The 20,944-nt window shown below is 39.2% G+C and overlaps 1 protein-coding gene across 2 annotated transcripts in view; it reads right to left on the minus strand.

Annotated features, from left to right (window-relative positions):
• Positions 1–2,478: 2,478 nt before the first annotated feature.
• The window catches only part of ADAP2 (ArfGAP with dual PH domains 2), a 35,072-nt gene continuing 16,606 nt past the window's right edge, over positions 2,479–20,944 (minus strand). Inside the window, exons 7-11 of one of the 2 annotated variants that reach the window (XM_074263625.1) lie at positions 19,139–19,222; positions 12,917–12,979; positions 9,169–9,246; positions 7,351–7,579; positions 2,479–2,683 (exon numbers count right to left, since the gene is read on the minus strand). In XM_074263625.1, the coding sequence (XP_074119726.1) occupies positions 2,637–2,683; positions 7,351–7,579; positions 9,169–9,246; positions 12,917–12,979; positions 19,139–19,222 (501 nt within the window). In that variant the 3' untranslated portion in view covers positions 2,479–2,636. Of the gene's footprint in view, positions 4,480–7,350; positions 7,580–9,168; positions 9,247–12,916; positions 12,980–19,138; positions 19,223–20,944 lie in introns of both variants that reach the window. The other variant, XM_074263626.1, reaches the window with a different exon arrangement.

Here is a 20,944-nt window from a genome sequence, read left to right on the forward strand (position 1 = left end):
TCTTCTATGTTTGTCCTTTTTCCCTTTTAGGTGAAAGGTTGGAGACACTAACCTCATGAGTTTGAGGATGATAGTCTGACATTCAGATATTTCCCAGTCTTCGTTTCAGAACCAGTAAAGCTTTAATGGAATGATAAGTGACCTTATGGCCCCAGGCCAGCAGAAACTGAGATAAAAAAAATCATTAGCTAATCATACCACCTCTGGATATGGGCTGAAGTAGGAACTGAACTCCATTCTGAGCTTTCTCTGAGTTTTCATCACCCAAAGACTGAGGTGATGAAATGAAAAATAGTTCCCCACTTTTCATGTCTTCTCAAGACAATTTGAAGTAACATTTATAGGTATTTTAAACACAATATGTTGAAATGCAGATTGGGGTCAATATTATAAAATAATAGTCACTACTCAGTTCATTTCTTGACAATTCCCCTAAGTTATTTTCCTGTTGTAAGCAAAGGGAACCTTTCTGAGAGCAATATCTTAAATCTCTTCAGAATATGAAATATAATGATTTTAAGTGGAGATATTTTGTTGTTTGTAATCTAGGTCAGGAAGATGGGTTTTAAATCACATTTCTGCCCCTTAGCCCCTAAGTACTTAGGAAAATCACCGGAATAAAATATTTCATCTTTCTCGGCCTCAGTTTCCTTATTTGTAAAATGAGATTAGAAAAACTGATTTCTATGGTCCCTTGTGAGTTGATCATCATATGGCTTTTTTTGTAATTCAGTTTAAAAGATTCTTAATGGAAAGGATATAGTATATTGTAGTCTAGAAGTCCTTCATCTAGCATCCAGAAACTTTAAAAAAATGATAATAGATAAATATCTGTATTTTAATATAATTGGTTTCTTTTGTAAGCGTATATATTTTTCATGCATTTAAAAACATGATTCTGAGAAAAGGTTCACAAGTGTACTAGTAATGAGTAATTAGTAATTATGATCCATAACATCCATCCATACACACACACACACACACACACACAATCACAAAGAACCTGTAATACAGTAGAAAGAGTTTGGCCCAGGATTTAAAAGAAGAGGTTGTGATCCTAGATCTATAATTCACTAATTGCGTGACTAGGAAAATCACTGTACTTCCCAGCTCTAGTTAGAAAGACTTAGGAACTGCTCTGGACTAAAGTAGATCATTTTAGGAAATAAAGGGAGAAAAATTGCCAGACTTTAATATTACCATTTCTAAGCAGGCTCTACGGAATCATGGAAAGTCCACTGGCTTTGTAGTAACCAGAAGCTGACTCTGACATTCATAAAGTGTCCATTCACCTTTCTGAACTTGTTTTTTCAACAATAAAATGGAAGTTATGGTTGTATTATTTTCCTTCCAAGGCTGTTGTGAAAAAAAAAAGTCCTTTGAAAAACTTAACAAATCAGAGAAACATTACTATTATTTCCTTCTCCATCAAATTAAAGGTTTGTATGAAAAAATCTCTGGGTTCCTTTTTAGCTTTAAAAATACTGATTTCTTTGTGACAGCTACCTTTCCCTACCCCAGTCAGTCACCAAACATGTATTAAGTGCCTACTGTGTGCCAGGCACTGTGTTAAGCTCTCTGGATACAAAGAAATGGAAAAGATGGTTTCTTCTCAAGGAGTTCAGTCTCATGGACACATGTGCAAACGAGTTATTTTCTTCTTTTTCTTTGTTGATGCAATTGGGGTTAAGTGACTTGCCCAGGGTCACCCAGCTAGTAAGTGTTAAGTGTCTGAGGCCAGATTTTACCTCAGATCCTCCTGACTTGGGGACCAGTACTCTATCCAATATGCCATCTAGCTGCTTGAAAACAAATTACAAACAAAATAAACTGAAAATAATCAATAAAGTGAAGGTATTAGAATTAAGGGAAACCAGTAAAAGCTTCTGAAGGAAAGGGGGACATTTGCTGAAAATTGCAGGAAGCTGGAGAAGCTGGGAGAGGGAAATCAGGAAGGAGAATATTCCAAGCATGAGGAACACAGCCAGTCAAAACATCCAAAGCTGAGAGATGGAGGATCTATTTGGAAGAATAGCATTTAAGATCAGTGGAGGGCAGAGGACCAGTTAGAGAATAAAGTGTAAGACTGGAAAGATGGCAGGAAGTTATAAAGGTCTTTGAACACCAAGTAAAGGATTTTCTATTTGCTTTTGGAAGTGTTTGAGAGCTGTTCCCCCACCATGTTTCCCATGATGCTACATTAAATAATGGTTCACAGTTAACATGCAATACTTTAAGGAGATAGTGTGACAGTAAAAAGTGGGCTGGGCTAGGGATCATAAAAGCTGAGTTTATATCCCAGCTCCCCCCACCCCCATTACCTATGTTGGATCAGCCTCTGCATTATAAGAGATGACTACTAGGGTCATCTTAAAACTTAGAATCTTACAAGCTTTGCAAAGGGTGACTCATTATGTCATCCGATTAAATAAGATAGTTTACTTAGTTTGCTTTATTTAACTCTCAGGACCCTGGTAGTTAATTCAATAAATATTTATTGAGTGTCTTTCTATGTGAACAAAAGCAGTAGACAGTACATGGGACCATACGTGGCCCACCTCTCCCCAATGGCAGTTATTGAAAGACAAAAATGAAAAAGTGACCTAGTTCTTTGAGAAAGCATTTTCCAGCATCCTCTAGGGTTCCGAGTCTCTTCCTTCCTTCACTTCCAAAGCGAAGAAGTCTGCAATGGGAAGGTGGCTAAATAAGGAATCTTGGCAATGGTGGCGTTCAATACTATAGAGACCATGATCTAGTCTCCCAGAATCTTCTGGCCTCTGAGGAGTAAAGTGCACTCAGGTTTTCATTATACCTACAAACCACTTGTCCATTTGACCTATGACCTCACTCAGAGCCCAAAATGTCTTTTTTTTTTTTGTTTGTTTGTTTTTTGCATTTGGGGAAGCAGCAGAAAATTCAACCTAAATCCATCTGTTTAAGATAAATTCAGTGGAAAGGGAGGGGGAAGGAAAGATCCTGGGATACAAGGCTCTGTGGGGGCAAATACATACTCTGGAGAAACAGAAACCCAGGGAGGAGCCTCAAGATGATCAATTTGAGATTGCCAGGGAGTCAGTATAAGGCAGGAGAGGAGCAGATTCTCATCTAGTGAACATGGGGATTTCAAAGCTGAGATCACAGAAAATCTAATACCTCATGCTAGGGAAAATGTGATCTAGTGGCTTCCCATATGAACAAATTAATCCCACTAACTATATGCTAAAACTAGTTGTTTTTACCTCTTGAAGAACTTCAAGTGCAACTAACACCCTCTAAATTTTGGTAACCCAAGGGAAAACCCCAGTCTCCCCATCCTAATTATACTTCTATCTGTTGTACTTCAAGCAGGTATTAGGTTTTCTGTGATCTCAGCTTTGAAATCCCCTGGACACCCACCACCACTGCTGTCAATTAGTTTGCATGTGAGGGAGGTAAAACCATTTTAAAGTGTGCCTGCAGAAGATAATGAGATTATATCTACTCTTGATTTTTTTTATAGATTCAAAGTCTAGATTCTCTGTAATGAGTGTTCCACTCCCTTAGTATCACTGTTCTTCTATGCCTTAATGGTACCGAGTGAGCTGTGCCCTCAAAATTTTTCTGCATGGTATCCAACTTATTCTATAATCCAATTTAGTCTGTAATCCAATTATCTACTTATTCTGCAGTATCCTCCATAGCCCAATGCTACATGCAAATATTGGCTTAATAAATACGCTTTCAGGAGAAAGAGAAAAATAGAAATGGATAAAATTCCCTTCTGCTCAGGATAACGGAGTCCTGTAGATGTCAAGAGGGATCCTTCAAGTTTGCTGCAGGTCTTTAAGCAGGCCCCGAGACCTCCCAACAAGCTTCTGATTTTGTCTGGGGCAGAAGGAATAGAGAGTTTCGGGCACCATGGAGAGAAGCCTCTGTCCTGCAAGGTGAGAGAAGAGGCGCTGTCCTCGGTTGGTTTCCTGCCAGGATGCTGTGGTCATTGCTGGACTGGGTCCTGACATTACCTATTCTTATTGCCCTTACAACGTCCACTGTTTGATTGCTAAAGGGAAGAGAGCTTTTGCTCAGTCACTACTGGGATTTACAGGGACCAAGTGGAAGGATGGTAGGGAGAGACCCAAAGGAAACTGATGGGAGACAAGTCCAATTGCCATGTGCTGCTGTTACTGTTGTTCATTCTTCACCTCAGAGGGACCAAAAGTGAGCCTTGATTTGTTCATGAATTGGTTTTAACCTGCCATTGTCAGCCATCTTTACTTTTGTCTTGCCCAACTTCCATCTAGAGCAATGTCTGAGACACAAGAAAACCACTGACTACAGTTTGTTTTTTGCTAGTCCTTCCTGCTACAGACAGAGGTCATGCCTCAAGAGTGAACTTCTCCTTCCTGAAGCAAAATGGGGACCGACAGCCCGAAGTTACAGTTAGGCGTGGTGAGGCAGGTCTGCTAAGTCCTAGTCACCTCTGTCCAGTAGCTGCTGTGGCTGCAATAGAAGGAAAAGAAAGAATGATGGGAATATTATGTAGAAATTATTGTGAAAAAGCAGAGCAAGCACTAGTGAGAAAGGAGAGAAGGAGCAAATGAAAGAGAGAGGTAGATGGAGGGAAATGAAAGAAAGAAAGAAAGAAAGAAAGAAAGAAAGAAAGAAAGAAAGAAAGAAAGAAAGAAAGAAAGAAAGAAAGAAAGAAAGAAAGAAAGAAAGAAAGAAAGAAAGAAAGAAGGAAAGACTATAGAAAGGAAGGAAGGAAGGAAGGAAGGAAGGAAGGAAGGAAGGAAGGAAGGAAGGAAGGAAGGAAGGAAGGAAGGAAGGAAGGAAGGAAGGAAGGAAGGAAGGAAGGAAGGAGGGAAGGGAGGGAGGGAGGAAGGGAGGAAGGGAGGAAAGAAGAAAGAAGAAAAAGAGAGGGAGAGAGAAATGAACAAACAAAGAGAGGAGAAAGAGAGAAAAAACAGCTTAAGAGGAGAGAGGAAGAGAGGGTAAGTGAAACAGAGAAAAAAAAGAGGAAAGCAGAAAGAGGAGAGAGAAGAGAGAAGGAAGAAAGGAAGAAAACAAAGAAGCAAAGAGCGAAAAAAAGGAAGAAAGAAAGCAAATAAAAAAGAGATAAAGGAAAAAAAAGAGAGAAATAAGTTTTATCTACTACCCTTACTCTAGAAAACTCCTTCCCCACTTCCCATTCCCCATCTGAGGTCAAAGGCCCCTTTGCTCTGAGGGCTGTAGTTTTTTTGTTTCATTTGGGCCAAGTTCACTGCCTGTGATGGACTTGACCAGTGCCTCCAGAGGGCAGTGCGGGGTCACTTACAAAGCCTGCTTATTCTAGACCTGACTTCTCCTTTGGGTCCCGCAGAAGGAGGAGCCTGTAGGTCTGGGGCGCCCAGACTTGGAATCAGGTTATAAAGGGGTTGGAAGAGGAACCACTGAGCTTTTGGAAGTGCTACAACTGCTAGAGGGACTTGAGTTAGACCTAAAAAAAGGATTTCCTGACCACAAAGATTGCAAGACCCTATAGGGAGGGCTGGGGGAGGGGGAAGGAGGTGAGCAGATTTTTTTCTTTTAGTAACTCTCCCTTCTGGGATGCTTTCACCAGGTCCTGCCGGTGGCTGGGGAGCTGGGGGGAAGGGTGACACAGAATCCATCTCCAGAGCTCTTCCTGCACTGGGATTCTCTAAGTTGTGGTTTTTCCTCATAAAATTTGGAACAATTGAAATACCCCCTCCAACATCACACCCCTCCCCCAACCATGTTAGAAGGGAGGAAATGGAGGCTCAGAGACCATAAGGGAACGTGTCCAAGTGAAGAATTTGTATCTACATCTGTAAAAAGAGACAGCTTAATTCTTTTTTTTCTTATGAAAATTATTGGATTACTTTTTCCACACACATGTCCACCCCTAAGTTAACTCCCCCTTCTGCTGTTTGGGCTGAAATTTGACCTGTGAAATAACTTGTGGGAGAAAGAAGGAAGGAAAGAAAAGAGAGAGAGAGAGAGAGAGAGAGAGAGAGAGAGAGAGAGAGAGAGAGAGAGAGAGAGAGAGAGAGAGGAGAGAGAGAGAGGAGAGAGAGACAGAGACAGAAAGAGACAGAGACAGAGAGAGAGAGAGAGAGAGAGAGAGAGAGAGAGAGAGATGAGAAAAGGAGGCAGGAGGAAGGAAGGAAAGAGAAAGAAAGAAAGAAAGAAAGAAAGAAAGAAAGAAAGAAAGAAAGAAAGAAAGAAAGAAAGAAAGAAAGAAAGAAAGAAAGAAAGAAAGAAAGAAAGAAAGAAAGGAGGGAGGAGGAGGAGAAAGAAAGAGAAAGAAAGAAAGAAAGAAAGAAAGAAAGAAAGAAAGAAAGAAAGAAAGAAAGAAAGAAAGAAAGAAAGAAAGAAAGAAAGAAAGAAAAAGGAAGGAAGAAAGAAAGAAAGAAAGAAAGAAAGAAAGAAAGAAAGAAAGAAAGAAAGAAAGAAAGAAAGAAAGAAAGAAAAAGGAAGGAAGAAAGAAAGAAAGAAAGAAAGAGGAAGGAAGAAAGAAAGAGGAAGAAAGAAAGAAAGAAAGAAAGAAAGAAAGAAAGAAAGAAAGAAAGAAAGAAAGAAAGAAAGAAAGAAAGAAAGAAAGAAAGAAAGAGGAAGGAAAGAAAGAGGAAGGAAAGAAGAAAAAGGAAAAAGGAAGGAAGAGAAAGAGAGGATAGGAAATGAAAGAGAGAAAGGAAGGAGAGTGGGAGGAAGAAAGAGAAGAAGAGAGCGTATTATTGGGAGTCTTAATACTGAGATCTAGTCCAGTGGCCAGGTAGAGAAAGAGGAAAAATCGTTTAAGTTTCGAGGAGAGGAAGAGAAGGGCTCAGAGGGGGAAGGGAGCTGCTGACAGGAACAGAAAAGAGCTGAGACTAAAAATAAGCTTCCCTTCCTGTGCTCTGAAAAGTCCCAGGGGTGGCCCAGCGGGTGCAGGGCCCCAACTAATAATAAATAATTTGGCAACTAGGCCCACATTTTTCTCATGAGAAAAGGGCTGACTTTTCCCTTTACCAGGGATTTGGTGAATTGGGGAAGGGGGGCTCTCCAGCCAGCTTCAAGTCGGTAGTGATAGCTTTCCTGCGAGTTAGCAGCACCCTCCAGAGGGTGGGACCTATCCCCTGTGGGAATAGCAGTGCTAGTAGAGACCCTGACCTTGCTCAGTGTCCCGGCATCCTGGCCTAGAGGGAAATTCACCATTCTGCCATCTACCTTTGTCTAAAGAAAAAAACCAACATAACATTTTGTGGCCTTTGTGGCTGTGAAACAGGATTTTCACTTCCCTGAACCTCAGTTTCTCCACCTGTAAAATGGGGAGCTTGGACTAGCTGGCCTCTTCTGGCTCTCAGTTGAGATCTCGGGATTTGTGGGTCTTACCGTGAGGACTGAGGGCAGTGATGGGGAGGGCCAGGACATGCTGTAAGCTCTCCAGCCATTCTCTTTGCTCCTTCTCGTTGGGACAGGCAAAGACAAATCTTCTTTCTGGGGTGACAATGGTGATACCGGCCTTCCAGCGGTTCCCTCGGATGCCCTTAGGGAGCTCATCGTGGATCTCATATCCATCCTCCTTCGGCCCGATGAAAACCTGACCCTGCTCAAATGCATCCTGGAAGGAGAACAGCAGGTGGGGAGGTGATTGGAAGTAAGTGGGCACCTTTATCCTGCTGCTGTGGACCATCCCTCAAAAGGATTCTCCCCTTCCTTTTTTCCCAAAGGATTAAAGAGTCTTCCAACTTCAATGCTGTATGAAGATATATTCTGATGGAAGTGGATATCTTCAACATAAAGAAGATCCAACTCACTTCCAGTTGATCAATGATGGACAGAAACAACTACACCCAGAGAAGGAACACTGGGAAGTGAATGTAAATTGTTAGCACTACTGTCTATCTACCCAGGTTACTTATACCTTCGGAATCTAATACTTAATGTGCAACAAGAAAATGGTATTTACACACATGTATTGTATCTAGGTTATATTGTAACACATGTAAAATGTATGGGATTGCCTGTCATGGGGGGAGGGAGTGGAGGGAGGGAGGGGATAATTTGGAAAAATGAATACAAGGGATAATATTATAAAAAAAATTACTCATGCATATATACTATGGGAAAAAAATTCTAAATTAAAAAAAAAAAAAAAGAGTCTTCCAGATGTTGTTTTTTTGCTGGGAGGGGGGGAGCAGAATGTGGTCCAGCAGTAGTGCAATTCAAAGCCTAATCAGGGAGGGATAAGTGAGACTTTCTGTTTTTGTTTTCTTCCCAGGGCACCAGTCTTTGGGCACTTTTATTAAGTAGGAATCTTATTATCTCATTAACATGAATTATTAGTCCTAAAGACAGCATCCCTCCCTTCCAGACTCCTCAGTAGTAACTTCCCGGTGCATAGGGTATGTGTCTTCCTGGGACATAATGGAGTCAGGGGCCTCTCTTACCAGAGGGTCTTATGTCCCAAAGACCAAGATCCTTCTTCTGAATTTTGATTTGTTCCAGGAAACAAGAATTGCTAGTTTTGTTTCTGGGTAAAGTAAGGATTCAGAAAATGAAGGGTTCCCAATTTGGAGTACAGGATGCCCAGAGAGTACCTGAAACTTGTCTAGGGAGTATGGGAACTATTTTAAAAGTAAGGGAATACAATTTCTTATGGATTAGAGGGAGAACAACTTTATGATATCATATAAATGTTTTATGTGCCAAGTAAAGTTTTCTTTAAGAAAACTCAATATTTTTATCTGCATATAGATGGAAAAGTTAGAGTGTATTTCCTTTTTTATTGAGTACGGTAAATGAGAATGTTTGCTGAAAATCAAAGGACCTGGAAGACTGAAAAAAAATTGAGAATCCTTGAACCAGAGAACAATTAATTCCAAAGGCAACAATAACAAAAAAGAAACAAGCTCATTAAGCTGTAGCAGGAAAGATTTAGATGAGCTATAGAGAAGCCGCTGTTCCTGGAAGAGAGAAATATCTGATCCTAAAATGAACAACCAATGATGAGGCTGTCCATTGGTCTAAGATAATTCAAGAGCACTTCTACCCTAAAATAGGAGACTGAATAAGATAATGTCCTGACATGTTTTAGTGTCTATTACTAAACTGGCATTCCCTATGTAAATTAAATTATTGTCTACACTAGATTCCACACTTCCCTTTGGGGGCTGGGGCTCTCTTTGAATCAACACAACTGTCTCTTACCAGTGGGTTCTTGTAATACAGTAGCCTCCTCTCCTGTGGGTCAAGAGCGAACCACCGTCTTTTAAAAGCTTCTCTTTGCTAAGAGACAGAGAGATAAACAATAATAGACACAGAGGGAGAAAATTTTGCTTATCATGTCCAAAGGGGTGATGGGGCACCCAGCAAAGCCAGAAGTCGGAAACTAGACATGGACTGAGCCCATGCAGAATGTCATTCCCCCAAACAGATGAGGGACTCTCCCAGGATGTAAATGGGAAGTTTTCAAAGCCTGGGATCTAGATGCTTTTTCTCCCCTCCAAATACTCCCAGAAAACATCAAACAGTGGAGATTATCCCTCCCTCATTTCTGGAAGAATCAGACCATAGACTTCGAACTGGAAGGGACCTTAGAGGACAAAGTCTAACTCCTCATTTTTACAGATGAAGAAAATGAGTCACTAAGATAAAAAAATGACTTGTCTCAAGTCAGGTTATAAGGGAAGAATCCAGGTCTCCGACCACAACTCCATTTCTTTTTCTGCATCCCCAAAACCATATTGATTAATTAATTGGAGGGGGAGGTTTTGGGGTGGAGATAACAGAAAAATCAATGGAGTTGCAGTCAGAGACTTCGTGTTAGGGATAGAAATATAAAGGAAAAATCTGTCCTTATTATCAAGACTTTTCCTGGATTCATGATGGTAGAAAGTAATTCCTTCTCTGGGTCCCTTATGTGGCCTTCTTCTCTTATTTTCTAAGATGGTGAAAGGCCATTTATTTTGAGGGAAGGAGGTATTTTTAAAAATAGAGAAAACCACACTAAATTGTAGAGAAACCAAACTAAATTGATGGGCCATGCTCATTCTTTTTTTTTTTTTTTTTCAAGGCAATCGGAGTTAAGTGACTTTCAGGGTGCCATAGCTAATAAGTTTCAGGTGTCTGAGGCTGGATTTGAACTTAGGCCTTCTAACTCCAGGGCCAGTGCTCTATCTACTATATCACCTAGTGGTTCCCCATTCTTTTCTATCCCTCTTTTTCCCACAAGTTGGGGACCCTACAGCTCCCTCAATCATATTGCCTCCCTGAGGAGTCTCCTCAGGCTCTAAAAATGTGAACTCCTTTTTTTTTTTTTTCCCTGAGGCTGGGGTTAAGTGACTTGCCCAGGGTCACACAGCTAGGAAGTGTTAAGTGTCTGAGACCAAATTTGAACTCGGGTCCTCCTGAATCCAAGGCTGGTGCTCTATCCACTGCGCCACCTAGCTGCCCCAAAATGTGGGTTCCTTAATCAAAAAGGAAAATGACAAATGTTAGAGGGACTATGGGAAAGTAGGTACATTAATTCATTATTAGTAGAGCTTTAAACTTGTCCATTCTTCTGGAAACTAATGTAAAAATGTCCCCCCAAAGTTACTAAATTATACATATATCTTTTAGCCCAGTGATACCCCTACTAGATCTGAACCTCAAAAAGATTAAAGAGAGAGGAAAAGAACCCAGATGTACAAAAGTACTTAGAGCAACTACTTTTGTATTCACAAAGAACTGGAAACTGGGAAGACATCTCCATCAATTAGGGAATGACCCTATGTCATATAATAATATTCATATTACATATATATATTATATACCCTATGTCATATAATAGTATTCATATATCCTGTGGTATATGAATATTATTGTTGTTCAGTCACATGTCTGACTTTTTGTAACCCAATTTGGGGATTTCTTGCGGGATACTGGAGTGGTTTGCCATTTCCTTCTCCATCTCATTTTATAGATGTGGAAAGCAGGCAGGCAGGATTAAATGACTTGCCGAGGGTCATACAATTAGTGTCTAAGAATCTGAACTCAGGTCTTCCTGATTCCATTCTAACTATAAGAAATGATGACAAGGATGGACTTGTGTGAACTGATGGAGAGAGAGATGAACAGAACCAGGAAAACCATTTATACTACAAGACAAATGAATTTGAAAGACTTAGCAACTCTTGAGAACACAATTATAACTCCAAAGGAGTCAATAAAACATGCCATTCGCCTCCTGATGGGTGATATACTCAGGGCAGATATACCTGGGCAATGTGTGAATTTGTTTTGCTTAACTATACATGTTTGAAACAGAGATTTTATTTTTCTTTCTTTCTCACTGGGTAGAATGGAGGGAAAGAAGGCAGATTTTTGTTGACTGAAAAAAATTTAAAAATAAATGTAGCCACTGTCATACAACCATCTCCATCATCCCCTCCTAGAGGGAAAAGCATCTCTCTCTTTCTCTTTCTCTCTCTCTCTCTTCCTCTCTCCCTCCCTCTCTCCTTCCCTTCCCCCCCTCTCTCTTTCTCTTTTCTCTCACTCTCTTTCTGAACTGCAGTCTAGAAGCTAGAGTAGGTAACCATTTCATCAGAAAACAGACATTTCTCCCTTTCTTAGGTTGTGGTCAAGAAGTCTCAGAAAAGGGAAACCCAGAAAACCAGACACTGCTCAAAAATCTAGGCCTTGAACAGAACCCAGCCCCAGCATTCTAACATGCAGGCTGTGAGACTGGGGGATGATGAAGTGGCTCTGAGTCATAGGGGATAGTCCAAAAGGGAGCCTGAGGAACCCGTGTTGTTCAGTCTGACTCTCTCTGTGAAGCAGATACAGGGTCCCCAAGCACAAAGGAAAAAAAAAAGAGCTATGTGTGAGTCTGTAGGGATATGCCCTTACCCATGTATGTGTACAAGTGGATCTTTATAGCTAGCATATGTAATTTGGCAGTGTGACCAAGTAGACTTGGAATAAAAATATCTTGCCTCTGTTTTGTTTGTTTGGTTTATTTTATTTTATATGCCTCTTACTTGCTGGCTCTGTGACTGAAGGAAAACCCTTTAATCTTAATAAACTTCAGTATCCTTCTCTGTAAAATGGGAATAAGCATCAGCTTTACTGGGAGGAAGTAAGAATCAAATAAGAAAATGTACTGTAAAGTGTCACACAAGCCACAAAGGGATATATAAGTATGAGCTATTATGGGTTACTTTTCTGAGAAAATCTGAATACATTGGACTTCCTGTTCTTAATTGTTTAGAAATAAGCACTAACACTGGCCTGTTCTAAGCATGGGATAGATAGTATATTCTTTCTCTGCTTCTGTATGAGCCATGATCCTTCAAAATTATCTTCTATTTATTTTGCATATAATAATGTGCACGTTGTTCCCCCAAAATTGAGTGTAAGCTGCTTGAAGGCAGGGGGAATTTCATTTTGATCTTTGCATATCATGATGTCTGGCTCATAGTAGGTGCTTTATAAATACTTGTTGACTGATTGATATCACTGAGGAGATTTTATTATTTGCTTGTGGTTGACCAGAAATAAGGCTTAAAGAGGAAGAGTAGCAGCTAAATGTGCTCAACCTGGGGTTAGGAAGTCCTGAGGTCAAATCTGGTCTCAGATACTAGCTGCATAAACCTAGGACAAATCACTTAACTTCTACCTGCCTTAGTTTCCTCATCTGTAAAATGGAGATGATAATAGCCCCTGTCCTCCAATTTGTTGCAAGGATAAAATGAGATTCTATTTGTAAAGTGCTTTACAAATCTTAAAGGATTATTTAAATTATCTATTAGGTTGAATTTAAGGGAAGTGCTTAACTTTTCATTTTGATTTGGAAAGTTCAGATAACACTTCACCAGGATTCTTCATCTAGACCCTTCTACCTCCCCCAACTATTTCCCAAGCTTCTCTTTTCCATGATACTGGATCCCTTTTTCCTCTTCACCCAAGAGCATACCTTTGGGCCAGTCTTTTCCATGTATCCTTGTTTGAGGTAATTCCTGGTGATGTGAGGCAAGAGCTAAGATGGAAAGAGAAGCAAACATTGATTTCACATCCATTCCAGCATGGGTTGAAGTTCCAGTTTACTTACTATAGTGTACAATATACAGTGTGTTTTCAATGTTGCATTTGAACTCACAACCAAAGGGAAGTTTAAGCAAAACTATCTTAGTGGGGGACCTCAATCTTCTCCTGTCAGAGTCAGACAAATCCAACCGCAAAATAAACAACAGAGAAACTAGGGAAGTTAATAGAATCCTAGAAAACCTAGATATGATAGACATCTGGAGAAAACTGAAGAGGGACAGAAAGGAATACACCTTTTTCTCAGCAGTACATAAAAATTGGCCATGTATTATGGGATAAAAATCTCACCATCAAATACAGAAAAGCAGAAAATAGTAAATGCTTCTCTTTCAGACCATGATGTAATAAAAATCATATTTAATAAAAGGCCAGGGAGAGATAGACTAAAAACCAAATAGAAATTAAATAACCTAATTCTAAATGATGGGGCAAACAAATCACAAAAACCATAATTTCACCTAAGAGAATGATAATAATAAAACAATATACCAAAATGTATGGGATGCAGCCAAAGCAATTAGGAAAAATTCTATATCTCTAAATAGTTACATGAATAAAATAGAGAAAGAAAAGAATAATGAATTAGACATGAAACTTTTAAAAAGCTAGAAAAAGAACAAATTAAAAGAACCCAATTAAATAGAATTATTTAGAAATTCTGAAACTCAAAGGAGAAATAAAATTGAAACCCAAAAAACTATTGAACTAATTAATAAAAAAGAAGAGTTGGTTTTATGAAAAAATCAACAAAACAGATAAAGCTTTGGTTAATTTCATTAGAAAAAGGAAAGGAAAGAAAACCAAAGGGAAGTCTAGAGTGAGAAAGGATATGTATTTGTTGTCACCAGAGCTATATTTGGATCATGAAAATTGCAATATTGATACTGAAACTGAATTATTGCAGATAGTTTGTCAGGAGATACCTTTCCAGATACTTATACTTTCTGTCTGGAAGAGGAATAAGGGTGATGGGTCATTTCAGAAGCATCTTGCTGACTCTTTTTAGCTCTAATTATTAACTTTTGTGAGAGATCCCAGAAAGTCTGTTGAAAAACACAACTCTTTCTTTTTTCTTTTTAATTTTCTTTATAATTTTTGACACTATGCATGAGTAATTTCTTGTATTCATTTTTCCAAATTATCCCCTCCCTCCCTCTACTCCCTCCCGTTGATGACAGGCAATCCGATACATTTTATATGTGTTACAATATAACCTAGATACAACAAATGAAACACAACTCTTTCAATTTATTTTCAGTTTCTCTCCTATTGACTGCTCTCTGGCTACAAACATGCCCATATCTCTCATCTTCAAAAAACCTGACTCTTGCATCCCCAGTAAATATCTTCCTATATCTCTTTTGCCCTCTGTAGCTAACTCTTCAAAAAAGCCATCAACAATAAAAGGCTAGTCCACTCCCTTTCCTCTCACTTTCTTTTAAGCCTTTACAGTTTGACTTTTGACCTTATCATTCCACCATAACTGTTATCTCTAAAGTTACCAATGGTCTCTTAGTTGCCAAACCGGTGATCTTTTCTCAATCCTCATTCTCCTTGACCTCTCAGCCTTTGACACTGGACTATCACATTCTCTTCCTTGATCTCTCTAAGTTCTCAGGAGACCACCTTTTCTCTCCTGGTTCTCCTAATACCACTCCTCTTTTGCCTCTGCTGGATTCTCCTCCAGATCATCTCCTATAACCACAGATGAACCTCAGGGTTCTGTCCCGCTCTCTTGTGTTCTCCCTCTATCTTTTATCAACTGGTGATTTCTTTGGTCATCCCCCACTTCTGGAACACTCTCCCCACCCCCTTCAATGAACTGGCTTCTTTAAGTCCCAACTAAAATTCCATCTTCTCAGAAATTTTTTTCCTAACTTCTCTTAATCCTAGCTAAGGGTTAAGTCTTCCCTCTCATCCTATGAATAGATTCATCTTTAATTCATAGATTTAGAGGTAGAAAGGACCTTAGAGGCCATAAAGTCCACTGCCCTTCTTTCACAGATGAAAAACTGAAATTCATAAAAGTTATGGGACTTGCACAGGATCACACAATCGTGAATATAAAAGGCAAGATTTGTACCTCTGTCTCCTCATACCTCTGTAGGGCAGATGGGAAATATTGAGAACTGAAAACTGAGATTTGCCACCCAAGACTCAATAGGGAATGGTGGAAGTCAAACAGTGGGTGTGGAGAGAAACTGAACAAGGAAATGAGTTAAGTTGCCAGTGTTATGCCTGACATCATGAATGGGCTTAGGAGAAAGAAAAAAAGATCAAGGAAGGATGCAAAGGTCCATGATTGAAAGAGCAATTCATTTAAGAAGTGGGTGCCTTTGGGTGAGGAACATGGCATATGATGTCTGATTTCTTTTCCAGGGCAAAAGATATTGTTGATTGGTTTTGTTATGATTTTTCTCTTCCTCGTTTTTAAAAACAAATCTTGTTTTAAGAATTGGTTCTCTGGGATGGGGAAATGTAGATTTTATTAAAAACCAACTATATCAATAAAATATTTTTAAAATAACTATTTTAGAAGAATCCATAGAAGAACTGCACATGTTTAACACATATTGGAATACTTATTGTCTAGGGGAAGGAGGTAGAAAGAAGGGGAGGGAGAAAAATTTGGAACACAAGGTTTTGCAGGAGTGAATATTGAAAACTATTTTTGCATGTATTTTGAAAATAAAAAGCTATTATTAAAAATTAAAGTTAAGAAATACATTTTATGATACTCTAAGGTTCACAAAGAATTATGTTTTTTCATTTTTTTAAATAAAGAGTATTAAGTTTTTGGAGATGGAATGTAAATCAACACATGCTATGTTCATTTTTTTTTCTCCTTTTTCTTCTGTTTTTTCTCTTTTGTGTTTTTTTTCCTTTTGTCCTGATGTTTCTCTCCCAACATGATTCATAAAGAAATGTGTATTTAAAAAATTAAGGAAAATAAATTTAAAGGGAGGAGAGTATTAAGTTTTGAGTCACAGAGGATTGAAATTCTGTCAAGGATATTCAATGTCTCTGTGACCTTGAGCAAGGCATTCGACCCCTCTTGGGATCTCAGTTTCCAAATGAGAGGGCTGGAGAAGATGATCTCTCAGGTCCCTTCCGGTATTAAATCTGTAATGCAATGATTATAGCTGAGTGAAAAGATTATTGAGATTGAGATCAGAGAGTCAGAAAAGCTAAGTTCAAGTCTTTGTTCTGGTATGATCTAACAGTGTGAACTCAAACTAGTTCCTCTGTAATTAATTCCTCTGTAGCTCAATTTGGGTCTGTATAAAAATGAGAGAATTGGCTAAATAATTTAATCTAATGCTTCATAATTCTAAATCAGGCTCAGATAATAATTATTTGGGATAACAGACTCCAAGCCTAGAAGGAAGAGGAGATAAATGAGAGCTGGCTAGGAAGGGAAAGGAAAATAAAAGATTAAGATGGTTGAGGGAAAGAATGGGAATGAGAATGCTGACCAATGACTAACTTCCTACTGATGGGTCAGCAGCATTTTTAAAGCCACTTTAGGTCAAATAAGGCTAAGTAAGCATTTGTACTTTGTCCCGTTTGTCGTTGAATCGTTTTCACTCATGTCTGACTCTCCGTGACCCCATTTGGGAATTTCTTGGCAGAGACATTGGAATAGTTAGCCATTTCCTTCCCCAGGACATTTTACAAATGAGGAACTGAGATAAACAGAGTGAAATGACTTGTCCAGAGTCACACAGCTACTAATTGTTTGAGATCAGATTTGAACTCAGGATTATGAGTCCTCCTGACTCCAGACCCCCTAGCAACCCTACTGCATCCTGCTATGATCTTTCAAAAAGATCCTTCTTATATACTCCCTTTTCATTTTATCAGTTCAGAAATCCTCCTATCCCAACCAATAATCCCAATGGAAAACATTTCCATTTTAACCACTCGGAAAAAACTGCTTGGCTAGTTTTCAAAGCCCCAGTTCCAGCACTCAGAACTTTTTCCCTCCCTCTCCCCCAACCCTCTCTGTCTAAGCCCCGGTCTGGCATGTTCTTCCTGTTTCTGACCCCATCTCAGTCTCCATTCCAGTCAACTTGCTACTTAAACAGAAAGACAGCAAGACTCCAGCCATCTGAAGTGAGATGAGTCAGATCTGTCCTATTCTCTTCCTGTTTCAGTTATCTTGGACATAACCAACCTGTCTCCCTGGGCAGGACACCACAAAGCAAAAGCCAATCCATCCCATTAGAATGAAACTCGTTTTTGTCTTTGCTTACCCAGCACCTGGCATGGTACCTGGCGCGTAGTAGGTGCAAAAGCTTATTGAACTGAATGAATGATCCTGGATTCTCTCCCTAGCCCTGCCAATCACTAGCTATATGGACACAGATTTAGAGCTAGAAGGAACTTTAGAAGCCAATCAATCCTACTTGTCACAAAGTTCAGATTTAAGTCCTGGGGAGATATCAACAATAGGGTTCTCCTCTGATTCCAGCACTCTTTCCACAACACCACACTGTGTCACCTTGGAGACTTAGTTTCTTTTTCTCTGAAATGGGGAGAATAATCCCCTGTCCCATCATTCCCACAGGGTTATTTTGAGTATTAATATGAAAGTGAATGGAGTGCCTGACCACATTTTAGAGAAGGATTAGGGAATAATGACAACCAGATTAAATTAATCACCCTAAAGCACGCTTCTGATGTCACTCTCCTACTCAAAAGCTACTCAGTTCTCTGTTGCCTATTGAAAAAATGCCAAACTCTTGTCTTGGCCCTGTGTGATCTAGGACCCAAGTCTTTCTGCACTTCCCTCATCATACCTCCACCTCTTTCATATCTGGGATATGGGGATAATTCAGCAATCCCGAATCTTGTCCATGAAATCTTTTTTTGATTTCTCAGCCTAAGTAATCTTTACCTACTCAGAAATCCTACAGCATGTGGTTTGCCTTTAGCATCATTTAGCAGTAAACTAAAGGGTCAGGAAGGCCTGAGTTCAAGTCTTGCCTCTGACATATACTTGCTATGAAATTCTAAGCAGATCATTTAATATCTCAATCATCCAGGTAACTTTAAGATTCATAAGTAATGATAGAGGGAATCTCTTCATCCAGAGGCCCCTACACCACTCAGATTTCTAATTCAAATACATTTTTAACATTCCATTTTATTCCATTATTCATGTTTAAAAGCTGCCTTTTGGACATGGCAAGACCAATATGAACTGATATAAAGTGAAGTGAGAAGAACCGGGAGATCATTGTGCACAGAAATAGCAATATTGATTAATCGTGAGAGACCTGGCTACTCTGGCAATGACCCAAGACAATTCCAAAAGACTCATGATAAAAAATGCTGACCACTTCCAGAAAGAGAACTGATGAACTGAGTGGAAAGGGAAGTATAATTTTCTCATTTCATTTTTTTTTTCTGCTTTTAAAAAACATATGGCTAATATAAAAAATGTTTTGTATGATTTTACATGTAAATAGATACATTGCTTGCCTTCTCAGTCTATGGGAGAAGAGTTAGGAGAGAGGAAAAGAATTTGGAATTCAAATTTAAAAAGAAAAGACTCTTACGTAATTAAACAATAAATTAAAATGTTTTAAAGAGAGACATTTTGGTATGAGAGGTAACAAAGCTGGTGTGTGCTAGTAAATGTTTAACAATCAACTGGGGGGGCAGAGATATTTTGGTATGAGAGACAACAAAGCAGAGGAATGCTGGTAAATGTTTAACAACTAGCTGGGAAGGAGCAGGCAAGGGGAGAAATGTATATACAATTTATTTAAGTTTAGTTAATTAATATTTTCCATCACTTTCTTAAGTATAAATAATCAACAAAGAACATATCAAGAATTTGATGTGTAGCACCAATTTCCAAATCTAGTCAGATGAGACCCAAAGTGATTAAATGACATGCCCAAAGTCATACAGTTAAGTTTCAAGGGAAGTTCTTCAGCTTCCTTTCACACCTTCCCTCCAATAAGTCTCTGGGTACAAACATATCTCTGCCCTGAAGGTTTGAGACTCAAGAGAAAACTAAAGACTGCAGCATGGGGGAAGAGCAGGAGGACTGTGGGAAATGGATCCTCATGTAGCTCACCTCAGACTCCGGGAGTTCAGGAAAGGCTGTTTTCAGATAGTGTAGACGGGTGGCTCGAAGGGCATTGAACCAGTCCACTATCTCCTACAGAAATACATAAAAATAAAGTCAAAGCAGTTAGTGAGGTGGGGAACCAGGCCCCCTACATTTGGGGAGTAGAGATTAGATAGGTTTCCTGGCTGATAAAGAGTATTAGTCACATGCTGCCTACTCACCCAGCAACGTTCAGCTCCTTCCCCCTCTGCCTAACACATCTTACTCTATAAAATCTTGTCTTATTCTCAAAGCATTGCTCCAGAACTTGTCCCTGGGGTTTAAAAAGGAACCCCAAGAAAAAATCCTCCACACCTGCATTCTTCAAACATTTTTAAAACGTCTATCCATCTCAGTATAAAAAAGTATATTTGTTCATTTACAGATTATGTATAATATATTTATAAATTGTGTTTATACAAACTGTTATACTAGTAATTCTGCACATTATAAAACTTAAACAAAAATAGAAATTATAAAAAGCTAGAATCAATAAGGAGTCACTGGAGTTTATTGAGGAGGGGAACAACAAGGGAAAACATGCAGCTGAGGAAGGCAGAGTAAGATAAGTTGCAGCAGAGAAGGACTTGAGACAGAGGGACCAATTGTGAGTCAGAGGACCTGTATGTGAGAAAACAGGAGATAGATGTGGTATATCTCATCCATCAACAAGTAGAATCAACAAATCTTGGCAACTGATTGGGTACAGTGGGTAGAGAAGAGTAAGGATGATTACAAGGCTATAAATCTAGGTGACGGGTAGTGAGGTTCTTAATGGAAAGAGACATAATAGAAAGAGAATGAATTTTGCATTGAACATGCTGAATTTGAGAAGCCAACAGGACATCCAGTGAGAAAACCCCACTGGATAGCTGGTAATACGAAACAGGAGCTCAGGAGAAAGCCCAGAGCTAGATATGGAGATCTAAGAATCAAGTCATCTGCATGGAGATGATAATGGAACTATGGGAATTAATGAAATCACTCAGAGAGAGGATGAAGTGATAGAAAAAAAGGGGCAGTGGCTAGGACAGAGCCTCGGGACACAAAAGGTATTCCTATAATTAGGGGATGAGATGCAAGGTGTTTGGATGACAACCCAGCAAGGGAGAGGGAGAAGCAGCCAGACAAGTGTCATGAAACCCCAAGAGGACCTCCAGGAGGAAAGGACCAACAGTTCAGAGAAGTCAAGAAATGCTCTGGAGTAAAACCAGAACCAGATTAAAATGTAATGGGGAACTATTTAACAAAATAAATAAAAAGACAATAAAATATGATAATATGTGATTTTCCCATCCTTTCAATTTGAGTTTGATATCACTGGACTAGATGACCTTGAAGTTCCTTATGGTGCTGACTCAGTGTTCACATCTACCTTATTTCTTCCCTCTCTATTACCCAAGGGATTGTTAAATCCAATTCTGCTTTCACATTCTCTTATATCGGTCTCCTCTCTATTCACAGAGCCACCATCTAGGTAAAGATCCTTATTATAATTCTTTTTTGTCTTTCTCAATGTTCTTATAACTCTCTTAAATCTGCTCTTAACATTTATTGACTACACTATCTTCCTGAAGCACACAGCTGCTCAGAACCCTTCAGTAGGTCCCTTTCGACTCCATGATGAATTTGAATTTCTCATCTTGGCTCTCTACAATCTATCATTTCAGCATTATTTCACATTATTCCTCCACATCTATTCTGCTTAAATTAAATAGTCTCATCCTTTTGCCCTCCTTCCTCTGTGTGATTCCAGAGGTTCTCCCCCATGTC

The sequence above is a fragment of the Sminthopsis crassicaudata genome, chromosome 4 (genome assembly GCF_048593235.1).
Source record: "Sminthopsis crassicaudata isolate SCR6 chromosome 4, ASM4859323v1, whole genome shotgun sequence".
In the NCBI taxonomy this organism is placed as follows: domain Eukaryota; kingdom Metazoa; phylum Chordata; class Mammalia; order Dasyuromorphia; family Dasyuridae; genus Sminthopsis; species Sminthopsis crassicaudata.